Source organism: Thamnophis sirtalis, unplaced genomic scaffold (assembly GCF_051295495.1).
Source record: "Thamnophis sirtalis isolate CommonGarterSnake01/CBP01778 unplaced genomic scaffold, rThaSir2_p1.2 scaffold_7, whole genome shotgun sequence".
Classification (NCBI taxonomy): domain Eukaryota; kingdom Metazoa; phylum Chordata; class Lepidosauria; order Squamata; family Natricidae; genus Thamnophis; species Thamnophis sirtalis.
The window spans coordinates 94503645-94525980 of record NW_028261387.1 but is presented as its reverse complement, the minus strand read 5'-3'; the positions used below and the strand labels follow the sequence as shown (position 1 = coordinate 94525980).

Sequence of the window (22336 nt, the reverse complement as noted above, 5' to 3'; positions counted from 1 at the left end):
CTCTAGCCCCCCTCTTCCTTGGGGCAGCCCCTCAAATTCCCCTCCTCCTCCTCCTCCTCCTCCTCTAGCCCCCCTCTTCTTTGGGGCAGCCCCTCAAATTCTCCTCCTCCTCCCCCCTCCTCTTTGCAGGACTGACCTCATCCCTCCTGAAACCAGCCGGGTGATTAAAGAAAGCGAAAAGAAAAAAAAAACTCCAGACTGGTTGAGGAAGGGGAGGGGGGGGGGGCTGTCAAAAGAAAGAGGGGGGAGGGGGAGGGGCAGAGGGAGAGAGGAAGTTCTAATTTTACCGAATGTGAATGCATTGAGAAAGGGGGGGGGTAGAGAATCAGCCTGACCCACAGAAGGAAGAGAGCACCATCCCCGGCGCTGGCTACGAGCGGAGAGTTTTAGCGGAGAAAACCCAACTTTAAAGGACCGGGGAGAAGGGTGAGTGGGTGGGCTTTTCCCGGCCCCCACCTGGCCGCCATGCAGTTCAGCCTCCTCGCTCTCCTGGCTCTCCTCGGTGCCCTGCTGGCAGCCCGGGGGGCGAAGGGCAGCCAGAGGAGAGCCAGCGAGGGGGTCTTCCGACGCCGCGCCCACCGCGTCCAGCAAGGGCGCTGCAGTTACACCTTCGTCCTGCCCGAAGCGGATCCTCCCCCCTGCCAATCCCCCGGAGACCCTCCGGCCATCAACGCCCTGCAGAGGGATTCTCCCGGGGACCCTTTCCCCGAGGGGCAGCCCACCCCCAGGGTCCAACAGCTGGAGAGGATTTTGGAGAACAACACTCAGTGGCTCCTGAAGGTAATTTTTATAATTGTTTTTTATTTTAAACAATATTTAAAATAAATATGATTTATTTTAATAAGTTAATATGTATTAAAACAATAAATATAATTTAATATGTATTAAAATAATAAATATAAATCAATAGTTATTAAATTAATAAATATAATATTATATTTATATATAAAGATTAATACTGCATTCAGTTTTGGTCGCCACGATGTAGAAAAGATGTGGAGACTCTGGAAAGAGGGCAGAGAAGAGCAACAAAGAGGATTAGGGGACTGGAGGCTAAAACATACGAAGAATGGTTGCAGGAACTGGGGATGTCTAGTTACTGAAAAGAAGGACCAGGGGAGACATGATAGCATCTTCCAATATCTCAGGGGTTGCCACAAAGAAGAGGGAGTCGAACTATTCTCCAAGGCACCTGAGGGTCAAACAAGAAGCAATGGGTGGAAACTAATCAAGGAGAGAAGCAATTTAGAACTGGGGATGAATTTCCTGACAGTTAGAACAATTAATCAGTGGAACAGAAGTTGCCTCCAGAAGTTGTGAATGCCCCAACACTGGAAGTCTTTAAGAAGAGGTTGGACAGCCATTTGTCTGAAACGGTATAGGGTTTCCTGCCTACGCAGGGGGTTGGACTAGAAGACCTCCAAGGTCCCTTCCAACTCTGCTATTGTATTGTATTGATGATGTTACTTAGTTGAGCCATGAAACATCTGCAAGAAAACTTGTCCATCAGAATGGCTGGCGGTTCGAATCTCTAGTGCTGAGTAACCGAGTGAGCTCCCATTACTCGTCCCAGCTTCTGCCAACCTAGCAGTCCGAAACCATGTGAAAATGCAAGTAGAAAAATAGGAACCACCTTTGGTGGGAAGGAAAATGTTCCATGCATCTTCGGCGTTGAGTCATGCCAGCCACGTGACCACGGAGATGTCTTCGGACAGCGCTGGCTCTTGGGCTTTGAAACGGAGATGAGCACTACCCCCTAGAGTCGGGAACGATTAGCATGTATGTGCTAGGGGAACCTTTACCTACAATGCCTTGGGAAGGCCACACTTGGAATATTTGCATTTAGTTTTGGTCGCCATGATGTAGAAAAGATGTGGAGACTCTAGAAAGAGTGCAGAGAAGAGCAACAAAGAGGATTAGGGGACTGGAGGATAAAACATATGAAGAACGGTTGCAGGAACTGGGGATGTCTAGTTTAATGAAAGGAAGGACCAGGGGAGACATGATAGCAGTCTTCCAATATTTGAGGGGTTGCACAAAGAAGAGGAGATCCACCTCTTGTCCAAAGCATCTGAGAAGAAGAAGCAATGGCTGGAAACTCATCAAGGAGAAAATAACAGAATAACAGGAACCTTGGAGGTCTTCAAGTCATTTTAGACATGTAATCATCCAATATCTTCTTTAAAAAAAAACCTGTTCTCCAAATGAGCCGAGGTGGCACAGTGGTTAGGGTGCAGTACTGCAGGCCACTTCAGCTGACTGTTATCTGCAGTTCAGCGGTTCTAATCTCACCGGCTCAAGGTTGACTCAGCCTTCCATTCCTTCCGAGGTGGGTGAAATGAGGACCCAGACTGTGTGGGTGATATGCTGACTCTGTAAACCGCTTAGAGAGGGCTGAAAGCCCTATGAAGCGGTATATAAGTCTAACTGCTACTGCTATTGCTAAAGCCCCAGAAGGCAGAACAAAAAGCAACGGATAGCAATTAATCAAGGAGAGAAGCAGAATGAAACTAGGGAGAAACTTTCTAACAGTGAGGACAATTCACCAGTGAAACGACTTGCCACCAGAAGCTATGGATGGTCCCACACTGGAAGTGTTTAAGAAAGGATTGGACAACCATTTTTCTAAAATGGTATAGGGTTTCCTGCCTGAGCAGAGGGTTGGACTAGAAGACCTCCAAGGTCCCTTCCAACTCTGCTTTCTGTTAGCTGGAATTTGAAAATTTGGGGGGGGGGGGCGGCAGCAGCCTTGTCTGGGGCATCTACCTGAGTCACCTGTTGGGTGGAGGGGCAAGAGAAGGCACTTGGCTCACTTCCAAGCTCTCTTGCAGTCCACCTGGATCAGTTGAGTGACCTGAGCTTTAAATGTAGCAGGATGAGGGCAGGAGAGCAAAATGGATTGTATTACACTTTCCTTCCCAAAGTTCATTATTTCTTAAATTTATATGCCACCCATCTAACCACAGGATGACTCTTCGGTGGCTAATGAAATTGAGTGGGTTGTTTATTTGTTTATTTAATGATTTATACCCAGCCGTTGCTATTTGTACAAATAACTCAAGGCGGCAAATTTACCCAACACATTTTTCTCCTCCTGTTTCCCCCATAAAAGTAACTCTGTGAGGTGAGTATAGGAATATGTTCCTCTTCACCCCATTAGAAAGTGTGGTTGAAAGTGGGAAAGAAGGAAAAGGATTTACTAGTAGAATAGAATGAAATTTGGCGATATAGCCAATGCTATATAGCTAATGTGATGTGAGGGAAATAGATTAATACTATTAATTGTGGACAATTAACTAAGTGAAATGTTTACTGTATAAAATTGAATTTGGGGATATATGTTGGTTGAGAGTAAAAAAAAAAGAATAATAGATGGAAATGTTATGTTAAATCTAATTAACTTGGAGAGGCAATAAAGATATTGTTTAGCAATAGCAGTTAGACTTATATACCGCTTCATAGGGCTTTCAGCCCTCTCTAAGCGGTTTACAGAGTCAGCATATCGCCTCCCACAGTCTGGGTCCTCATTTCACCCACCTCGGAAGGATGGAAGGCTGAGTCAACCTTGAGCCAGTGAGATTAGAACCGCTGAACTGCAGATAACAGCTGAAGTGGCCTGCAGTACTGCACCCTAACCATTGCGCCACCTCGGCTTCTTATATATTAAGAAGAAATTAAAATTAAGCTGGAAAACATGGAAAGAAATTAAGATGGCTGAAATGTGAAATAAAAATATGGTGCAAAATAAACCATGAATAACAGACGATGTAAAGGGGGGGAAACCCAAAAAATACATTGTTTTTAAAATAAGTTAAAATAGGTAATTAAAAAAAACTTTTTAAAAAAGAAAGTATTCAGAATAGAATTCATAGGGCCCGAAGGGACCTTGGAGGTCTTCTAGTCCAACCCCCTGCTCAAGACATACAGGGGTGGGTCCTTATATAATCCTGATCAAATGGTCGTCCAATCTTTTCTTGAAAACGTCCAGTAATGGAGCAGCCACGACTTTTGAAGGCAGCTCTTCCTTTGGCTAATTATTCTCACCATCAGGAAGTTTCTCCTTAATTCTAGGTGGGATCTGCCTTTAATGAACTTAAACTTATTACTTCCTGTCCTGCTTTCGGGGGCCTTTGAAGAATAGGTCGATCCCCTCTTTTTTGGGATAGCCTCTCAAATATTGGAAAACTGGTATCTAATTCTCTAATTCTTCTCTTCATTAGTCTAGACCAGTGTTTCTCAAACCTTGGCAACTTGAAGATGTCCGGACTTCAACGCGAATGCTGGCTGGGGAATTCTGGGAGTTGAAGTCCGGACATCTTCAAGTTGCCAAGGTTGAGAAACACTGGTCTAGACATATTTAGTTCCCTCAACTGTTCATCCTACGATTTAGCCTCCAGACAAACCTAAATTATCTTTGGCCAAAAAAGCCAACACAGTTCTAGGCTGCATCAACAGAGGGAGAGAATCAAGATCACGTGAAGTGTTGATACCACTTTATAATCCCTTGGTGAGGCCACACTTGGAATCCTGCATCCAGTTTTGGTCTCCACGATGTAGAAAAGATGTGGAGACTCTAGAAAGAGGGCAGAGAAGAGCAACAAAGAGGATTAGGGGACTGGAGGCTAAAACAGATGAAGAACAGTTGCAGGAACTGGGTAGGTCTAGTTTAATGGAAAGAAGGACCAGGGGAGACATGATAGCATCTTCCAATATCTCAGGGGTTGCCACAAAGAAGAGGGAGTCAAGCTACTCTCCAAGGCACCTGAAGGAGCAATGATGGGAAACTAATCAAGGAGAGAAGCAACTGGAACTAAGGAGAAATTTCCTGACTGTGAGGACAATTGTGGAACAGAAGTTGCCTCCAGAAGTTGTGAATGCTCCAACACTTGGAAGTTTTTAAGAAGAGGTTGGACAGCCATTTGTCTGAAGTGGTGTAGGGTTTCCTGTCTAGGCAGGGGGTTGGACTAGAAGACCTCCAAGGTCCCTTCCAACTCTGTCCATTCTATTCTATCTTCGTTGCTCTACTCTGCACACTTTTTGCAACCTCAGCATCAGGTGCCCGAAATGAATCTTGTCATTTGTGAGAACTTTGGGTTGATCCTCAAGTGAGAACTTACGAATGATTCAACGATCCATGGCTTCCTTTTTTTTTTTTGGTCTCTCCGTGGTCTTCTCATGGATCTTCTCCAACATCAAACCATCAATACCTTTGCAGCTTTTGATGATCTGTATCCAGCGCTCCAGCATTCTGCCTACCTTGGCAGCTGATCACATTTTTCACCTGCATTGTTTGCAATTTTCCACCATCACATGGCCTCCATTTTCAATGTCCTTGCTTGGGAATTGGTGTTTACTCCCGGTTTACTTCCTGACGTAGTTAATGGATGGAGCAAATGGTTCTTAAACTTGGCCACCTGAAGTTGGTGGACTTCAATTCCCAGAATTCCCCAGCCAGCATTTTGGCTGGCATTTTGATTTTCGATTTTTTTTTTTTTACTCTCAGACACAGACCCCTATGACCAATGGATATTTCATTTTATTTTGCTTTCTTATTGTTTTATTGTTTTATTTTATTTTTCATTTTATTCAGTTTAAGCCTCACTCAATTCCAATTAAATCCGGGTGGTTCACAATAGAACCACAATTCTGGGAGTTGGAAGTCCACACATTTTTTTTAATTAACAAACATGACGTGGCGCAGTGGTTAAATGCAGCACTGCAGGCTACTTCAGCTGACTGTTATCTGCAGTTCAGCGGTTCTAATCTCACCGGTTCAAGGTTGACTCAGCCTTCCATCCTTCCGAGGTGGGTGAAATGAGGACCCGGATTGTTGTTGGGGGCAATATGCTGACTCTGTAAACCACTTAGAGAGGGCTGAAAGCCCTATAAAGCGGTATATAAGTCTAATTGCTATTGCTATTGCTAAAATACACACGGACAAAACTTAGACGTACACCACATTTACACAATACAATACGAACAGGAGCTTCCTGTTCTTTCTAATAGCAATCATCAATCGATACCGCTCACCTTATATTATTTCCCCTTCTATTGTATTCCATTTGGATTTCACCGTTCTTAACCCTCTTGTTTTACTCATAACTATTATTTTTTGAGTTTTGTTATGTTCCCCACATTTTTAATTGCTCAGATTGAGGTAAACTGAGATGGAAGATTTACCACAACTTGACCCCCTCATGTCAAAAGAATGATAGGAGAACTACATGGGGCAAAAAAAACGTAAAGAACTCCTAATCCTAATGTCTTTTTGCTTTCATCATCGCTTTACTGCCTAAGATTAGATTTTTTTTAAGAAGGGTAACCAACCAGAGAGAGGGGAGGGCAAAAAAGTCAAGATGGCGGCCACAACCACGATTGAAGCCCCAACTGTTAAAAAGGGGTGGAGGAGGTTTGGTCTCATAGTTATGGCCGCGGTTTTGATGTTTTTGACCCTCAGACACAGACATCCCTGTGACCAATGGTGATTATTTGATTTGATGTACTCTTTTATTTTTTTCCTTATTATTTCATTTCATTTATTATTTCACTTCACATCGCATTATTGCATTTCACTTCACTTCATATTATTTTATTATTTCATTTCATTTCACTTGGCGTCACTTTAATTTTATTTTATTGTTTCATTCCACTTCATTTTATTTTACTTTATTACTTCACATCACGTCAAGTCACGTCACATCATTTTACTTAATTTTATTATTTCACTTCACGTCAGTTCAGAATAGAAGAGAAGAGAAAACATGGAATAGAATAGAATAGAAAAGAAAACATGGAATAGAATAGAATAGAATAGAATAGAACAATATACAATACAATAGGAATAGAACTGGAAGGGACCTTGGAGGTCTTCTAGTCCAGCCCTCTGCTCAAGCAGGAGACCCTTATGGAATTACAAAATAATAAGAGTTGGAAGGGACCTCGGAGGTCTTCTAGTCCAGCCCTCTGCTCAAGCAGGAGTTTGTTACAGAATGACAGAATAACAAGAGTTGGAAGAGACCTCGGAGGTCTTCTAGTCCAGCCCCCTGCTCAAGCAAGAGACCCTTACAGAATGACAGAATAACAAGAGTTGGAAGGGACCTTGGAGGTCTTCTAGTCCAGCCCTCTGCTCAAGCAGGAGACCCTTACGGAATTGCAGAATAACAGAAGAGTTGGAAGGGACCTTGGAGGTCTTCTAGTCCAGCCCTCTGCTCAAGCAGGAGAAACCATATCATTTTAGATAAGTGACCTTATTTTATTTTGTTTTATTACTTCACTTCATTTTATTTTATATTATTTTATTACTTCATTTTAATTTACATTATATTATTCACTTCACTTTATTTTTTATTTTATTTTATCATTTATTTTTCAGTTTAGGCCTCATCCGATTCCAAAGGGCTCTGGGTGGCTCGCAGTGTAACCACAGTATAAAAATACAATGCTGGATGAATAACCAGGGGGGAAAAGATAAACAGTGAACAAGAAAAATAAGAACATTTTTTAAAATAAATAAATAAAAAATAAATCAAGAACAAGAACAACATGATGGTCCAGCAACAATACACAAAACAGAGCGGTTTGATCTGGAGGGAACTTTGTGAAAATTTGAGAAGAGATTTGGGGATCTCTGCAATCCCATCCTTGTCTGTTCCTCTTTTCCCCTTCATGGCACTTTATATAAACAAGGTACTAATCCCATCCTGGGAAACAGAGTTTAAAAGAAAATGTTTATGTCAGCTTCTGGCAACTGCTGGAATAAATATTGGCTGCATTCAGGACATCCTTGGAAGTTCTCAATCACACAAGGAATGTTGATTTGATTTTGTACCATCAGTTGACTTTTACGGATCACAGAGAAAGTGTCTATGGAGATTCTCCGTCATCCAGGTTGTCCCAAAGGTGCTTTTTTCAAGAGGCAACTGGACTTTCTTGGTTTTTCTTTCGAAGACGTTTTCCCTTTTCATCCAAGGAGCTTCTTCAGCTCTGAATGGATAGTGGAATCCATCCCTTGGTAAGGCCACACTTCGAATATTGGCATCCAGTTTTGGCTGCCACGATGTAGAAAAGATGTGGAGACTCTGGAAAGAGTGCAGAGAAGAGCAACCAAGAGGATTAGGGGACTGGAGGCTCAAACATATGAGGAACGGTTGCAGGAACTGGGTATGTCTAGTTTAATGAAAAGAAGGACTAGGGGAGACATGATAGCAGTCTTCCAATATCTCAGGGGTTGCCCCAAAGAAGAGGGAGTCCAACTATTCTCCAAGGCACCTGAGGGCAGAACACGAAGCAATGGGTGGAAACTAATCAAGGAGAGAAGCAACTTAGAACTGAGGAGAAATTTCCTGACAGTCAGAACAATTAATCAGTGGAACAGAAGTTGCCTCCAGAAGTTGTTAATGCCCCAACACTGGAAGTCTTTAAGAAGATGCTAGATAGCCATTTGTCTGAAACGGTACAGGGTTTCCTGCCTAGGCAGGGGGTTGGACTAGAAGACCTCCAAGGTCCCTTCCAACTCTGCTATTGTATTGTATTGTAGAAACTGTGGAAAGAGTGCAGAGAAGAGCAAGAAAGATGATTAGGGGACTGGAGGCTAAAACATATGAAGAACGGTTGCAGGAACTGGGTATGTCTATTTTGATGAAAAGAAGGACCAGGGGAGACAGGATAGCAGTCTTCCAATATCTCAGGGGTTGCCCCAAAGAAGAGGGAATCAAGCTATTCTCCAAGGCACCTGAGATGAAGAAGCAATGGATAGAAACTCGTCAAGGAGAAAATAACAGAATAATAGGGACCTTGGAGGTCTTCTAGTCCAATCTCTTGCTCAGGCAGGAAACCCTATACCTGTGATGGTACGTGTGCCACAGGTGGCACACATTCGTTAGGGCACACGCATGCACTGGCTAGCTGACTTCAGCCTTCTTTTGAGGCCGTTTTTCACCCTCCTGAGTCTTTCTTGAAGCCTCCGGAGGGAGAAAAACCAGCCCTACAGCCAAACCGGAAGTTGCCGTTCCCAAACTTCCGGTTTGGCCATAGGGCCATTTTTTGCCCTCCGGAGGCCTCAGGGAAGCTCCTGAAGCCTCCAAGGGGGTGGGGGAGGCTGTTTTCACCCTCCCCAAGTTCTTAGAAGGCCTCCGGAGCCTGGGGAGGACGAAAAAAGCATGCCATAAGCCCGGGGGGGGGGGGGACGACGACTGCTGGTCGTGTGTGCATGAATGCACGGGTGGTTCCGTGCGTATGCCCACTGGGCCTGCACGCATAGCATTATGGGTGCGGCACGCCCATGCACGACCCCATTGCGCTCCCCCGGCTTTTGGCACGCAATCCAAAAAAGGTTAGCTGTCTCTGCCCGATGCCATTTTAGACAAGTGGTCATCGAATCTCTTCTTTAAAAAAAAAAAAAAACTATTCTCCAAAGCACCTGAGGGCAGAACAAGAAGCAATGGGTGGAAACTAATCAAGGAGAGAATCAACCTAGAATTAAGGGGGAATTTCCTGACAGTGAGGACAATTAATCAGTGGAACAGAAGTTGCCTCCAGAAGCTGTGAATGCCCCAACACTGGAAGTCTTTAAGAAGATGCTGGATAGCCATCTGTCTGAAATGGTACAGGGTTTCCTGCCTAGGCAGAGGGTTGGACTAGAAGACCTCCAAGGTCCCTTCCAACTCTGCTATTGTGTTGTATTGTATAAACTGTGGAAAGAATGTGGAGAAGAGCAACAAAAATGATTAGGAGACCAGAGGCTAAAACATATGAAGAACGGTTGCAGGAACTGGGTATGTCTAGTTTAATGAAGAGAAGGACTAGGGGAGACATGATAGTAGTCTTCCAATATCTCAGTGGTTGCCAGAAAGAAGAGGGAGTCAAACTATTCTCCAAGGAACCTGAGGGCAGAACAAGAAGCAATGGGTGGAAACTCATCAAGGAGAGAATCAACCTGGAACTAAGGAGAAATTTCCTGACAGTTAGAACAATGAATCAGTGGAACAGAAGTTGCCTCCAGAAGTTGTGAATGCTCCAACAGAGCTTAAGAAGATCTTGGATAGCCATTTGTCCAAAGTGATGTAGGATTTGTTGCCTAAGCAAGGGGTTGGACTAGAAGACCTCCAAGGCCCCTTCCAACTCTGTTATTCTAACTCGAATTCCATCACATCTGAGTCCTTCCATTCCCCACCATCCACTCAGAGCTGAAGAAGCTTCTTGGATAGCAATAGCAATAGCAGTTAGACTTATATACCGCTTCATAGGGCTTTCAGCCCTCTCTAAGCGGTTTACAGAGTCAGCATAATGCCCCCAACAATCCAGGTCCTCATTTCACCCACCTCGGAACGATGGAAGGCTGAGTCAACCCTGAGCCGGTGAGATTAGAACCGCTGAACTGCAGATAACAGTCAGCTGAAGTGGCCTGCAGTACTCCACCCTAACCACTGCGCCACCTCGGCTCTCCTCGGATGAGAAGTGAAATGTCTTCCAAGAAAATCCAGTTGCCTCTTGAAAAAAGCACTTTTGGGATCAGAGAGAAAGTTTTTTCCCCCCTATCATGATGGGTTCCTAATATGGTCTTTCAGGTTTCCCAAATGGTATCCCAACCCCCTCCCCCCGTTCTGAGTGATAAAATCATACACCCGTAAGGGCTGGAAGGACAAAGAGTTGGAAGGGACCTTGGAGATCTTCTAGTCCAGCCCTCTGCTCAAGCAGGAGATTGTTACAGAATTACAGAATAACAAGAGTTGGAAGGGACCTTGGAGATCTTCTAGTCCAGCCCTCTGCTCAAGCAGGAGATTGTTACAGAATTACAGAATAACAAGAGTTGGAAGGGACCTTGGAGATCTTCTAGTCCAGCCCTCTGCTCAAGCAGGAGATTGTTACAGAATTACAGAATAACAAGAGTTGGAAGAGACCTTGGAGATCTTCTAGTCCAGCCCTCTGCTCAAGCAGGAGATTGTTACAGAATTACAGAATAACAAGAGTTGGAAGGGACCTTGGAGATCTTCTAGTCCAGCCCTCTGCTCAAGCAGGAGATTGTTACAGAATTACAGAATAACAAGAGTTGGAAGAGACCTTGGAGATCTTCTAGTCCAGCCCTCTGCTCAAGCAGGAGATTGTTACAGAATTACAGAATAACAGAGTTGGAAGGGACCTTGGAGATCTTCTAGTCCAGCCCCCTGCTCAAGCAGGAGATTGTTACAGAATTACAGAATAACAAGAGTTGGAAGGGACCTTGGAGGTCTTCTAGTCCAGCCCTCTGCTCAAGCAGGAGACCCTTACGGAATTACAAAATAATAAGACTTGGAAGGAACCTTGGAGATCTTCTAGTCCAGCCCTCTACTCAAGCAGGAGATTGTTACAGAATTACAGAATAACAAGAGTTGGAAGAGACCTTGGAGGTCTTCTAGTCCAGCCCCCTGCTCAAGCAGGAGACCCTTACGGAATGACAGAATAACAGAAGAGTTGGAAGGGACCTTGGAGGTCTTCTAGTCCAACCCTCTGCCCAAGGCAGGAGTGCTTTTTCCATCTTGCACTAATGTCTGTGTAGATTCTCAATCATCCAGGTCACAGTTGTCCCCAAAATGCTTTTTTTTTTCAAACGGCTTGGGTGCCTGGAATCCAACACTCATTTGAAGCGGATTCAAAAGTTTTGCAGGAGAGTTGGGATCCCGCCCACGCTGGAGCCTTGGCTGGGTTTTCTATTTTAATCAGTTTTAAGTTGCAGCTCTCTTCCCTGAGATCTTGTTGCTTTCCCCTTGCAACTCTGCAACGGGATGTGACTAACCTCTGAAGATGACGGGGTCCCTTTTAGGAGGAGAAGAAGGAACCCCCATGTCTTTCAGGGGCCTCTCTGAAAACACTGCATCCCGCTCCCCCCCCCCCGTCCCTTTCTCCCTCCCCAAAATAGGCTGCTTTTCACAAATTCAGCTGGAACCACTTAAGAAGCCCTGTTTTCTTTGGATTCGGATCCCGAAGGAAAGAGGTGGCTGGAAATGAGGGAAGAGAGGAAGAGAAGGACGGAATGAGGAAACGAAACAAAAAGCAGGGGGAGGGGTTGTGGCCCACCAGTGGCCATCGGAGCTGGCAGCAGATTCGGACAGTGAGGAGGTTGGGGAGGAAGATGGGCCAGTCCTGGAGTCTGGGGAAGGCTCGGATGAGGGCTCTGTGTCGGAGGCAGAGAGCGGGCCAGGGCCGTATGCCAGTTATCAGCTGCCTTCGGAGTTAGACCTCAGTGAGGCAGAAGAACAGCTGGAGCCTGTTCCCAGTGTGCGTATGCGTAGAGTTGCCAGACGAAGGGAACAGCTAAAGAACAGGGGTCGACTTGGGAGTAAGGACACAGGTGGACGGTGAATGGCCATAGGGAATAAAAGAGGAGCGAAAGGGGAGTGGAGTTTGCAGGAGACAATTAGTTCGCTTAATTGGTTCGTGACTCTCCGAGACACTTTGCCAAGTTCTGCAGAGATCGGCCTGGCAGCTCTCCAAGCCAGATAAGGTCTGTGACTGTAAATCCTCCCTTGAAAGATTTTGCTGGATGTGAATGAGCAGAATTCACAGTCAATTAATAAAAGGGGTTTTTTGTCGGGACAAGGAGTTTGCTTCACGCTCTTGGGAAGCCTCACTCAGAACAAGAGGCCAGTCAGTATAAAAAGAGATTGGACAGCCATTTGTCTGAAATCTTAAGGGTTTTCTGCCTGGGCAGGGGGTTGGACTAGAAGACCTCCAAGGTCCCTTGTTCTTCTATTAAAGGAGAAAATCTGGATGGCTGGGCTGCCAGACAAAATTAAATTGGGGTTTTTGAAATGTCAGGAAGAAGAAGAAAGAAGGGGCTTGATTACTTAATGCTAGGACCACCAACATAAAGATTGTAAAATCCGTCACAGTCCCTTGGTGACCTACTTTACGACTTATGACCGAAGTGGCGGCCTCGTTTAACGGTCGTAAATCGAGGATTGTCTGCATCCAAAATGAAGCCATAGGACTGAGGGTGGGAGTCCTTCGAAATCCAGCTATGTTTTTCACTCGCAGAGGAAAAGAATTTTGGCCGAAGGAGAACTTGGAGTACTGTGTGAGTGCTTGCGGGGGCGGCCGAAAGCCAGGAGGGTTTGCGTCAAGGGCCAGTTTGGGAGTGAGGTACCATGATGAAGAACGGACAATCCAGATGCTAAATCATTTTGTCCTAGACAACTAAACCCAGACGGTTCCCAGGAAGCTTCAAAGTTGGAAATTTGGGCCGTCTGGTGCTAGGCGAGAGTTACTGGAGAAGAGGTTTGCGGTGCTCTGAGAATCCCAAGGACTTCAAAGAGAGGAATAGAACGGAATAGAAAATATGGAATAGGAATAAGAAGAGGAGAAAATATGGAATAGAATAGAATAGAATAGAAAATATGGAATAGGAATAAGAAGAGAAGAGGAGAAAATACGGAATAGAATAGAATAGTATAGAAAAGATGGAATAGGAATAAGAAGAGAAGAGGAGAAAATATGGAATAGAATAGAAAATGTGGAATAGGAATAAGAAGAGAGGAGGAGAAAATATGGAATAGAATAGAATAGAAAATGTGGAATAGGAATAAGAAGAGAAGAGGAGAAAATATGGAATAGAATAGAATAGAAAATATGGAATAGGAATAAGAAGAGAAGAGGAGAAAATATGGAATAGAATAGAATAGAAAATGTGGAATAGGAATAAGAAGAGAAGAGGAGAAAATATGGAATAGAATAGAATAGAAAATGTGGAATAGGAATAAGAAGAGAAGAGGAGAAAATATGGAATAGAATAGAATAGAAAATGTGGAATAGGAATAAGAAGAGCAATAGCAGTAGACTTATATACCGCTTCATAGGCCTTTCAGGCCTCTCTAAGCGGTTTACAGAGAGTCAGCATATTGCCCTCAACAATCTGGGTCCTCATTTTACCCACCTCGGAAGGATGGAAGGCTGAGTCAACCCTGAGCCGGTGAGATTTGAACCGCTGACCTGCTGATCTAGCAGTAGCCTGCAGTGCTGCATTTAACCACTGCACCACCTTGGCTCTTTTAGAGGAGAAGAGGAGAAAATATGGAATAGAATAGAATAGAAAATGTGGAATAGGAATAAGAAGAGAAGAGGAGAAAATATGGAATAGAATAGAATAGAAAATGTGGAATAGGAATAAGAAGAGAAGAGGAGAAAATATGGAATAGAATAGAATAGAAAATGTGGAATAGGAATAAGAAGAGGAGAGGAGAAAATATGGAATAGAATAGAATAGAAAATGTGGAATAGGAATAAGAAGAGGAGAAAATATGGAATAGAATAGAATAGAATAGAAAAGAAAATATGGAATAGGAATAAGAAGAGGAGAGGAGAGGAGAAAATATGGAATAGAATAGAAATAGAAAAAAAATGGAATGGAATAGGAATAGAATAGAATATTAGGATGGGATGGGATGGGGTAGAAAAGAATGGAATGGAATGAAATAGAATAGAATTAGAAGGGACCTTGGGGGTCTTCTAGTCCAACCCTTTTTCTTAGGCAGGAAACCCTACACCACTTTATGGTTGAATAGTTATCCAACATCTTCATAAAAACTTCCCGTATTGCAGCATTCCTAACTTCCGGTGGCAAGCAGTTCCACTGATTAATTGTTCTAACTGTCAGGATATTTCTCCTTAGATCCAGGTTGCTTCTCTCCTTGATTAGTTGCTTCTTGTCCTGCCTTCAGGTGATTTGGAGAATAGTTTGACTCCCTCTTCTTTGTGGCATCCCCTGAGATATTGGAAGGCTCCCATCATGTCTCCCCTGGTCCTTCTTTTCATTAAACTGGACATACCCAGTTCCTGCAACCGTTCCTCGTATGTTTTAGCCTCGACTCCCCTAATCCTCTTTGTTGCTCTTCTCTGCACTCTTTCCAGAGTCTCCACATCTTTTCTACATCGTGGCAACCAAAACTGGATGCAAATATTCTGTAAGTTGCTGGTCCTTCAGACACCTCAATACTGCAATAATGAATCCAGTCCTGGGGGTTGGGGGATTGGCCACCCTGTCCTAGAAGATGTTTTCCCATCCAGTGGTCTCTTGAGGCGAGCCAGGGATGATGGGACTTATGGTGCAACACACCTTGGAGGGCATCAGTTCGGGAAAGCCTGAGTATCGTGTGTCTAAAACCAATGTTTCTCAACTTTGGCCATTTAAAGTTATGTGGACCACAACTCCCAGAATTCTCCAGCCAGCATGGCTGGCTGGGGAATTCTGGGAGTTGAAGTCCACAGATCTTTAAATGGGCGAGTTTAAGAAACACTGGTCTTAAGCTCGAAATCAGGGTACATTTGCTAATTGTTTCCCGTATTTCCAAATCTTCTCCCTCAATAGAAAAGCATCTGTTTGTGTATTTCGTTCTCTTCTCGTTCTAGCCTCCCAAGGGCCTACTTTCCATTTATTTTTCCAAAAAGATCAGAGAATTATTAATAGTTTTCGCCCACTTCCTGTGTCAATTCTGGGGATTGTTCCTTCTTCTTTTCAAACAGCAGTTTCTTAAAGGGAACATTCATCCCCCTCAGAGACCATCAGGCGCTCGGGATTTCAGCAAAGGCAGGACTCTCCAAGGGAGTCAGAAAAGTCAAGATGGCAGCCGGGACGAGGAGATCTTAGCCCCTCTGCAGATCCTTTCATTAAAAGGAAAACAAATAGCCAATTCCTCCGTCCTCATTTTGTTCTTTAAAAGAGAATGAGATCCGGGGCGGTTTCTATAATCGAATGGCCATTCTCGTTCAATAAATCTAGTTAAAGAAGACTGTGAGAATCTACCTTTCAAAAAAAATCAAAAGGAGGAAGTGGAAAACTAAGAGTCTGTTCGTGAAATCCAAAACACCGTAAAAAATATCTTGAAAACAGGGCAGGGAGCATGGATTTTTCAAGGATCCTCTCATTCTAATCAAAATGCTATCAAGTATTCCCGTCCAATGTTTCACTGAAATCAAGATATATTACGTCCACTGCATACCCCCAATCAACTGATGGTTAATTTAAAAAATGAAGTCACTGTGACCAAAACTTCTGTTGGAGAAATCATGATGGTGGCAATTAATCCCTGCACCCTTTCCCAGGTGCTGCTTATAGATGGATATAGTTCACCTTCTCTTCCAAGTGTTACAGGGAAGGGAGGGTCCATTTATTCTCCAAAGCACTTGAGGACGTGACAAAGACCAGTGGGTAGAAGCTCCTCAAAGGGAGATCCAGTCTGGAAGTCAGGAGGAGTTTCCTGACTGGGAGATCAATTAATCAATGGAACAGATTGCCTCCTCCTAGGATTGTGAGTGCTCCATCGCTGGAGGATTCCAAGATTGGACATCCATTTGACTGGGATGGTATAAGGTCTCCTGCCTTGAGCAGAGGGATTGATTGGAAGACCTCCAAGATCCCTTCCAGCCCTAAGATTCTGTTTTTGCAATTCTGTGATTCTGTTTCTCTGATTCCATGATTGTATATTTCTGATTCCGTGATTCTGTGATTCTGTGATTCTATTATTCTGTTTCTATGATTCTGTGATTCTATGATTCTGGTTCTTGATCCCGTGATTCTGTGATTCTATGATTCTGGTTCTTGATCCCGTGATTCTGTGGTTCTATGATTCTGGTTCTTGATTCTGTGATTCTATGGTTCTCTGATTCCATGATTCTATGCTTCTGTTTCTATGATTCCGTGATTCGTGATTCTATGATTCTATATTTGTATGATTCTATGATTCTGTGATTTCATGATTCTATGTTTCTGTGATACTATGTTTCTGTGATTCCGTGATTCCGTGATTCCACAATTCTATGATTCTGTTTCTATGATTCTGTGATTCTATGATTCTGTTTCTATGATTCTGTGATTCTATTATTCTGTTTCTGTGATTCCACGATTCTGTGATTCCATGTTTCTGTGATTCTATAATTCTATGATTCAATGTTTGTATGATTCTGTGATTCCGTGATTCTACGTTTCTATGATTCTGTGATTCTGTGATTGTATGATTCTGTGATTCTATAATTCTATGATTCAATTTTTGTATGATTCTGTGATTCCATGATTCTATGTTTCTATGATTCTGTGATTCCATGATTCTACGTTTCTATGATTCTGTGATTCCATGATTCTACGATTCTGTGATTCCATGATTCTACGTTTCTATGATTCTGTGATTCTATGATTCTGTGATTCTATGATTCTATGATTCTATGATTCTATAATTCTGATTCAATGTTTGTATGATTCTGTGATTCCATGATTCTACGTTTCTATGATTCTGTGATTCTATGTTTGTATATTCTATAATTCTATGTTTGTATGATTCTATGATTTGATAATTCTATAATTCTATGTTTGTATGATTCTATGATTCTGTAATTCTATAATTCTATGTTTGTATGAGTCCATGATTCTACATTTCTATGGTTCTGTGGTTCTATGATTCTGTGATTCTATGTTTCTATGTTTCTCCAATTGTATGAATCGTAGACTGGAAGAATCATAGACACACCTCTACCCTTGCTGAATTTTGACTTCCCAGCTCATGCTGAAGCTCTTAGCTTCTGTGCTGCCACCGAAGGGGAGTTCTTGGCTCGGCTGACCTGTCGTTGGAAGCCCCAGCTTCCCAGAGCCTCTCCAAAACGCTGGAATTTATTAGACAAATCTGTTATAAGGATCTCTCTCCCCAAAATAGAGGACTTCAGGAAACGCATCTCCCCTGGGGATTTCAAAAGACGAACATCTGCGCTTCATCACTGATCTAAACATGCGTCTTCTTTCTGTCTTGCGGGAACACGGCCACTGTCCCAAGGAAGTGGCTGTGAAGGCCCCGGGGAGGAGGGAGGGGGGTGGATTTTAATCATCTGGATCCAGTTGATCCTGGAACCTTATTTATTAATCCTAACATGTCTTCGTGAAAGATGTCGTGGCCGTTTTTCTTTCTTTCTTTCTTTCTTTCTTTCTTTCTTTCTTTCTTTCTTTCTGTCTGTCTTTCTTTCTTTCTTTCTTTCTTCCTTCCTTCCTTCCTTCCCTTCCCTTCCTTCCTTCTTTCTTTCTTTCTTTCTTTCCTCCCTTCATTTCATTTCTTTTCCCCTATTTCTTTTTTGAGAGCTCAAAACGACTTCCGAAAATGATTTTCGAAACAACAACCCTGAGAGGGAGGCCGGTGCTGAGAGAGCATTTCTGCATTCACACAACCCCCTGAATTAACTGAGCTGGAAGTCTAAACTTTGCATTTAAACCGCCATGCCAAGCATGGGAAGTGTTCCCTGGTGTTTGTGTATTGGTATGGGATGCAATGGCTCAGTGGCTAAGACGCTGAGTTTGTCGATCAGGACGGTCGGCAGTTCAGCAGTTCGAATCCCTAGCACCCACGTAACGGAGTGAGCTCCCGCGACTTGTCCCGGCTTCTGCCAACCTAGCAGTTCGAAAGCAGGTAAAAAGTGCAAGTAGAAAAACAGGAACCACCTTTGGTGGGAAGGGAACAGCGTTCCGTGCGCCTTCGGGAGTTGAGTCATGCCGGCCACATGACCACGGAGACGTCTTCGGACAGCGCTGGCTCTTTGGCTTTGAAAGGGAGATGAGCACCGCCCCCTAGAGTCGGGAACGACTAGCAGATATGTGCTAGGAGAACATTTACCTTTACCTTTTCATTGGTATGAGTGTGATGTAAAGTCAGCCTGTCTGTGTAGGTCCATGTTTCCCCACTTTGGCCATTTTAAGATGGATGGACTTCAACTCCCAGAATTCCCCAATCGGCTTTCATGCCTAAGGTGGGGGACTAGAACTTACCGTCTCCTGGCAATTGGTTCAAAGTCACCTAATTGCTTCTGTGCCTAAGGCAAGACTAGAACTCACAGTCTCCTGGCGATTGGCCCAAAGACACCCAGTTGTCTTTCATGCCTAAGGCAGGACTAGAACTCACTGTCTCCTAGTGATTGGCCCAAAGTCACCCAGATGATTTTCATGCCTAAGGCAGGACTAGAACTCCCTGTCTCCTGGTGATTGGCCCAAAGTCACCCAGTTGTCTTTCATGCCTAAGGCAGCGGGACTAGAACTCACCGTCTCTTGGCGATTGGCCCAAAGACACTCAGTTATTTTTCATGCCTAAGGCGGGACTAGAACTCCCTGTCTCCTGGCGATTAGCCCAAAGTCACCCAGTTGTCTTTCATGTCTAAGGTGGGGCTAGAACTCTAGGTTGCTTCTCTCCTTGATTAGTTTCCACCCATTGCTTCCTGTCCTACCTTCAGTTGCTTTGGAGAATAGTTTGACTCCCTCTTCTTTGTGGCAACCCCTGAGATATTGGAAGACTCCTATCATGTCTCCCCTAGTCCTTCTTTCTATTAAACTGGACATACCCAATTTAAAAAAAACTGGAAAAAATGCTTTAGTTTTAAGGTTTTTGACGGTCACAACTTTCAAAAGAAAAAAGCTGCAGATGAGCTTTAAGCCACAATGGCCTGGGAGCCCAGCTGGCAGAATTTTGCCCAGCAAGTTGTTTTGTCTGGATGGCAGAGCCCATGCCCGTGGCGCGGCATATCCGCGGCTCAAACACAGCATGTTCTTTCTATGAACCTTGTGTTGCTCGCAGCCGGGGACGCCGAGAAGCGGAAAGGAAGGGAGCTCCGTGGAGCTGGCAATTTGTTCAATTAGTCAGCCAGAAGGAAAGCGAAGAAGGAAAGGATGCCATAGCTGTGTGGCTCCTAAAGTCCTCCCACCTCCCAGGAGGGGATGAAAACTGGCACTCTCGGACAGAGGCTTTTTGGCCAAGAGCTCCAAGAGGGGAGAGTGACTTTTCCAGAAAGAGAGCCTGATTCCTCTTACATGGGCATAAAGCGTTCGGCGTGTTTTCATTTTCAGCTGGTGCTGCTGGGTCCCCGGGGAGAGTCGGGCAGACATTTCCAAGTTGTTGAGCAAGGGGGCGAAGGAGGGCAAAGAGACCCCCCCCTCCCCAGAGAGGTTTTGCATCAGGGCTTGTGTTGTTTTGCCCAGGAGAGTCACAGAGTTTCCATGCATATTCTCATTCTCATTCTCTCTCTCTCATTCTCTCTCTCTCCCTCTTCCTCTCCTCTCTTTCTATATCTCTCTCTTTGTCTATGTCTGTCAATCCATCCATCCATTCATCCATCTATCTACCTACCTACCATCTTTCTCTGTATCTGTCTGTCTGTCTGTCTGTCCGCCCGCCCACCCACTCACCCACTCACCCACCCACCCACACACCTACCTACCCACCTACCTACCTATCTACCTATCTCTCTCTTTCCATCCATCTATCCATCCACCCATCCACCCACCCACCCACCTACCCACCTATCTACCTACCTATCTACCTATCTCTCTCTTTCCATCCATCCACCCATCCACCCACCCACCCACCCATCCACCTACCCACCTACCCACCTATCTACCTACCTATCTACCTATCTCTCTCTTTCCATCCATCCATCCATCCACCCACCCACCCACCCACCCATCTACCTACCTACCATCTCTCTCTCTCCATCCATCCATCCATCCACCCACCCACCCACCATCTCTCTCTCTTTCCATCCATCCATCCATCCATCCATTACCTACCATCTCTCTCTGTGTGTCTATCTACCTGTCTGTCCATCCATCCATCCATCCATCCATCCATCCACCCACCCACCTACCAACCATCTCTCTCTATCTATCTATCCACCTATCTATCTATCCTTCCATCCATCCATCCATCCATCAATTACCTACCATCTCTCTCTGTGTGTCTATCTACCTGTCTGTCCATCCATCCATCCATCCACCCACCCACCTACCAACCATCTCTATCTATCTATCCACCTATCTATCTATCTATCCTTCCATCCATCCATCCATTACCTACCATCTCTCTCTGTGTGTCTTATCTATCTACCTATCTGTCTGTCCATCCATCCATCTATCTACCATATCTATCTGTCAGCTTTCTATCATCTATCTAATCTATCTACCTACCTATCATCTATCATCGATTTATCTGTCTGTCTGTCTGTATCTATCTATCATCTATCATCTATTTATCATCTGTCTGTCACCTACTCAAAGTAACAGAGTTGGAAGGGATCTTGGAAGTCCTTTAGCCCAACCCCCTGCTCAACAGGAGACCATATACCATTTCAGACAAATATTTGCCCCAATCTCTTCTGATGGAGCATTCACAAGTTCTGGGAGGCAAGCTGATTATCCACAGATTAACTGTTCTCACTGTCAGGAAGTTTCTCCTTAATTCCAGGTTGCTTCTAGCCTTGATTAGTTTCCACCTGTTGCTTCTTGGTGTTTTGGTGAATAGCTTGACTCCCTCTTCTATGGGGCAGCCCCTCAAATATTGGAAGACTGCTATCCTGTCAGCCTTGGTCCTTCTCTTGGATAGGCTAGACCAGTGTTTTTCAACCTTGGCAACTTGAAGATGTCCGGACTTCAACTCCCAGAATTCGCATTCGCTGGCTGGGGAATTCTGGGAGTTGAAGTCCGGACATCTTCAAGTTGCCAAGGTTGAGAAACACTGGGCTAGACAAGGCAGAACTAGAAATCTCCACCTCCAGGTGATTGGGCCAAAGTTACCCAGCTGGCTTTCATTCTTAAGGTGAGGACTAGAACTCACCGACTCCTGGTTTCTAAGATAGCACTATAGCCACTGCACCAAATTAGCTCTCAGTATTGGGGTAATGTTGGTTGCCACTGAAACTGGGGGGGAAGACAGCTCAGAAACCCTCCTTCTCATTTTCCTTTCTGAAAAGTTTTTTTTATTTTTATTTTTTGTTCTCTATATACAATTATAGGTATACATCCACATAGTTATTATTCTTTTTTACATTCATCATTCTTCTGCATTTGTCATTCCATTTGCAGGGCCAAAACATACCGTTTAGGTTGCTTTGTTTACCATCCCTTCCGCCTGTTTTGACACCAGCTTCTTTTCCCTTTCTTTTCTCCTTCCCTCTCTTCTCTACTTCTTTCCTTCCTCCTCTCCTTTCCTTTCCCTTCTTCCCTTTCCTCTCCCCCTACTCCTACTCTTCCTCTTCCCCTTCCTGCCCTTCTCCCCTTCTCCCTTCCATCTTCCTCTCCTCACCTCTATCTTCCTTCCCTCCTCTTCCTCTCCTCTCCTCCTCTCCTCATTTCTTTTTATATTGTTGTAGGTCATTTCTTTTCTCCCTCCCTCCCTTCTCTCCTTTCTTCCTTCCTCCTCTCCTTCTCCTTCCTTCTTCCCTTACCATTCCCCTCCTCCTACTCTTCCTCTTCCCCTTCCTACCCTCTCTCCTTCTCCTTTCTATCTTCCTCTCCTCACCTCTATCTTCCTTCCCTCCTCTTCCCCTCCTCCTCTCTTCCTTTCTTTTTCTA

At 44.2% G+C, this 22336-nt stretch overlaps 1 protein-coding gene across 1 annotated transcript in view; it reads left to right on the top strand.

Moving 5' to 3' along the window:
• The first annotated feature begins 357 nt into the window (after positions 1 to 357).
• ANGPT4 (angiopoietin 4) overlaps positions 358 to 22336 on the top strand; it is a 36539-nt gene continuing 14560 nt past the window's right edge. Inside the window, exon 1 of the mRNA XM_087720642.1 lies at positions 358 to 780. Coding sequence (XP_087576768.1) covers positions 466 to 780 — 315 coding nt within the window. The 5' untranslated portion in view covers positions 358 to 465. The remainder of the gene's footprint in view (positions 781 to 22336) is intronic.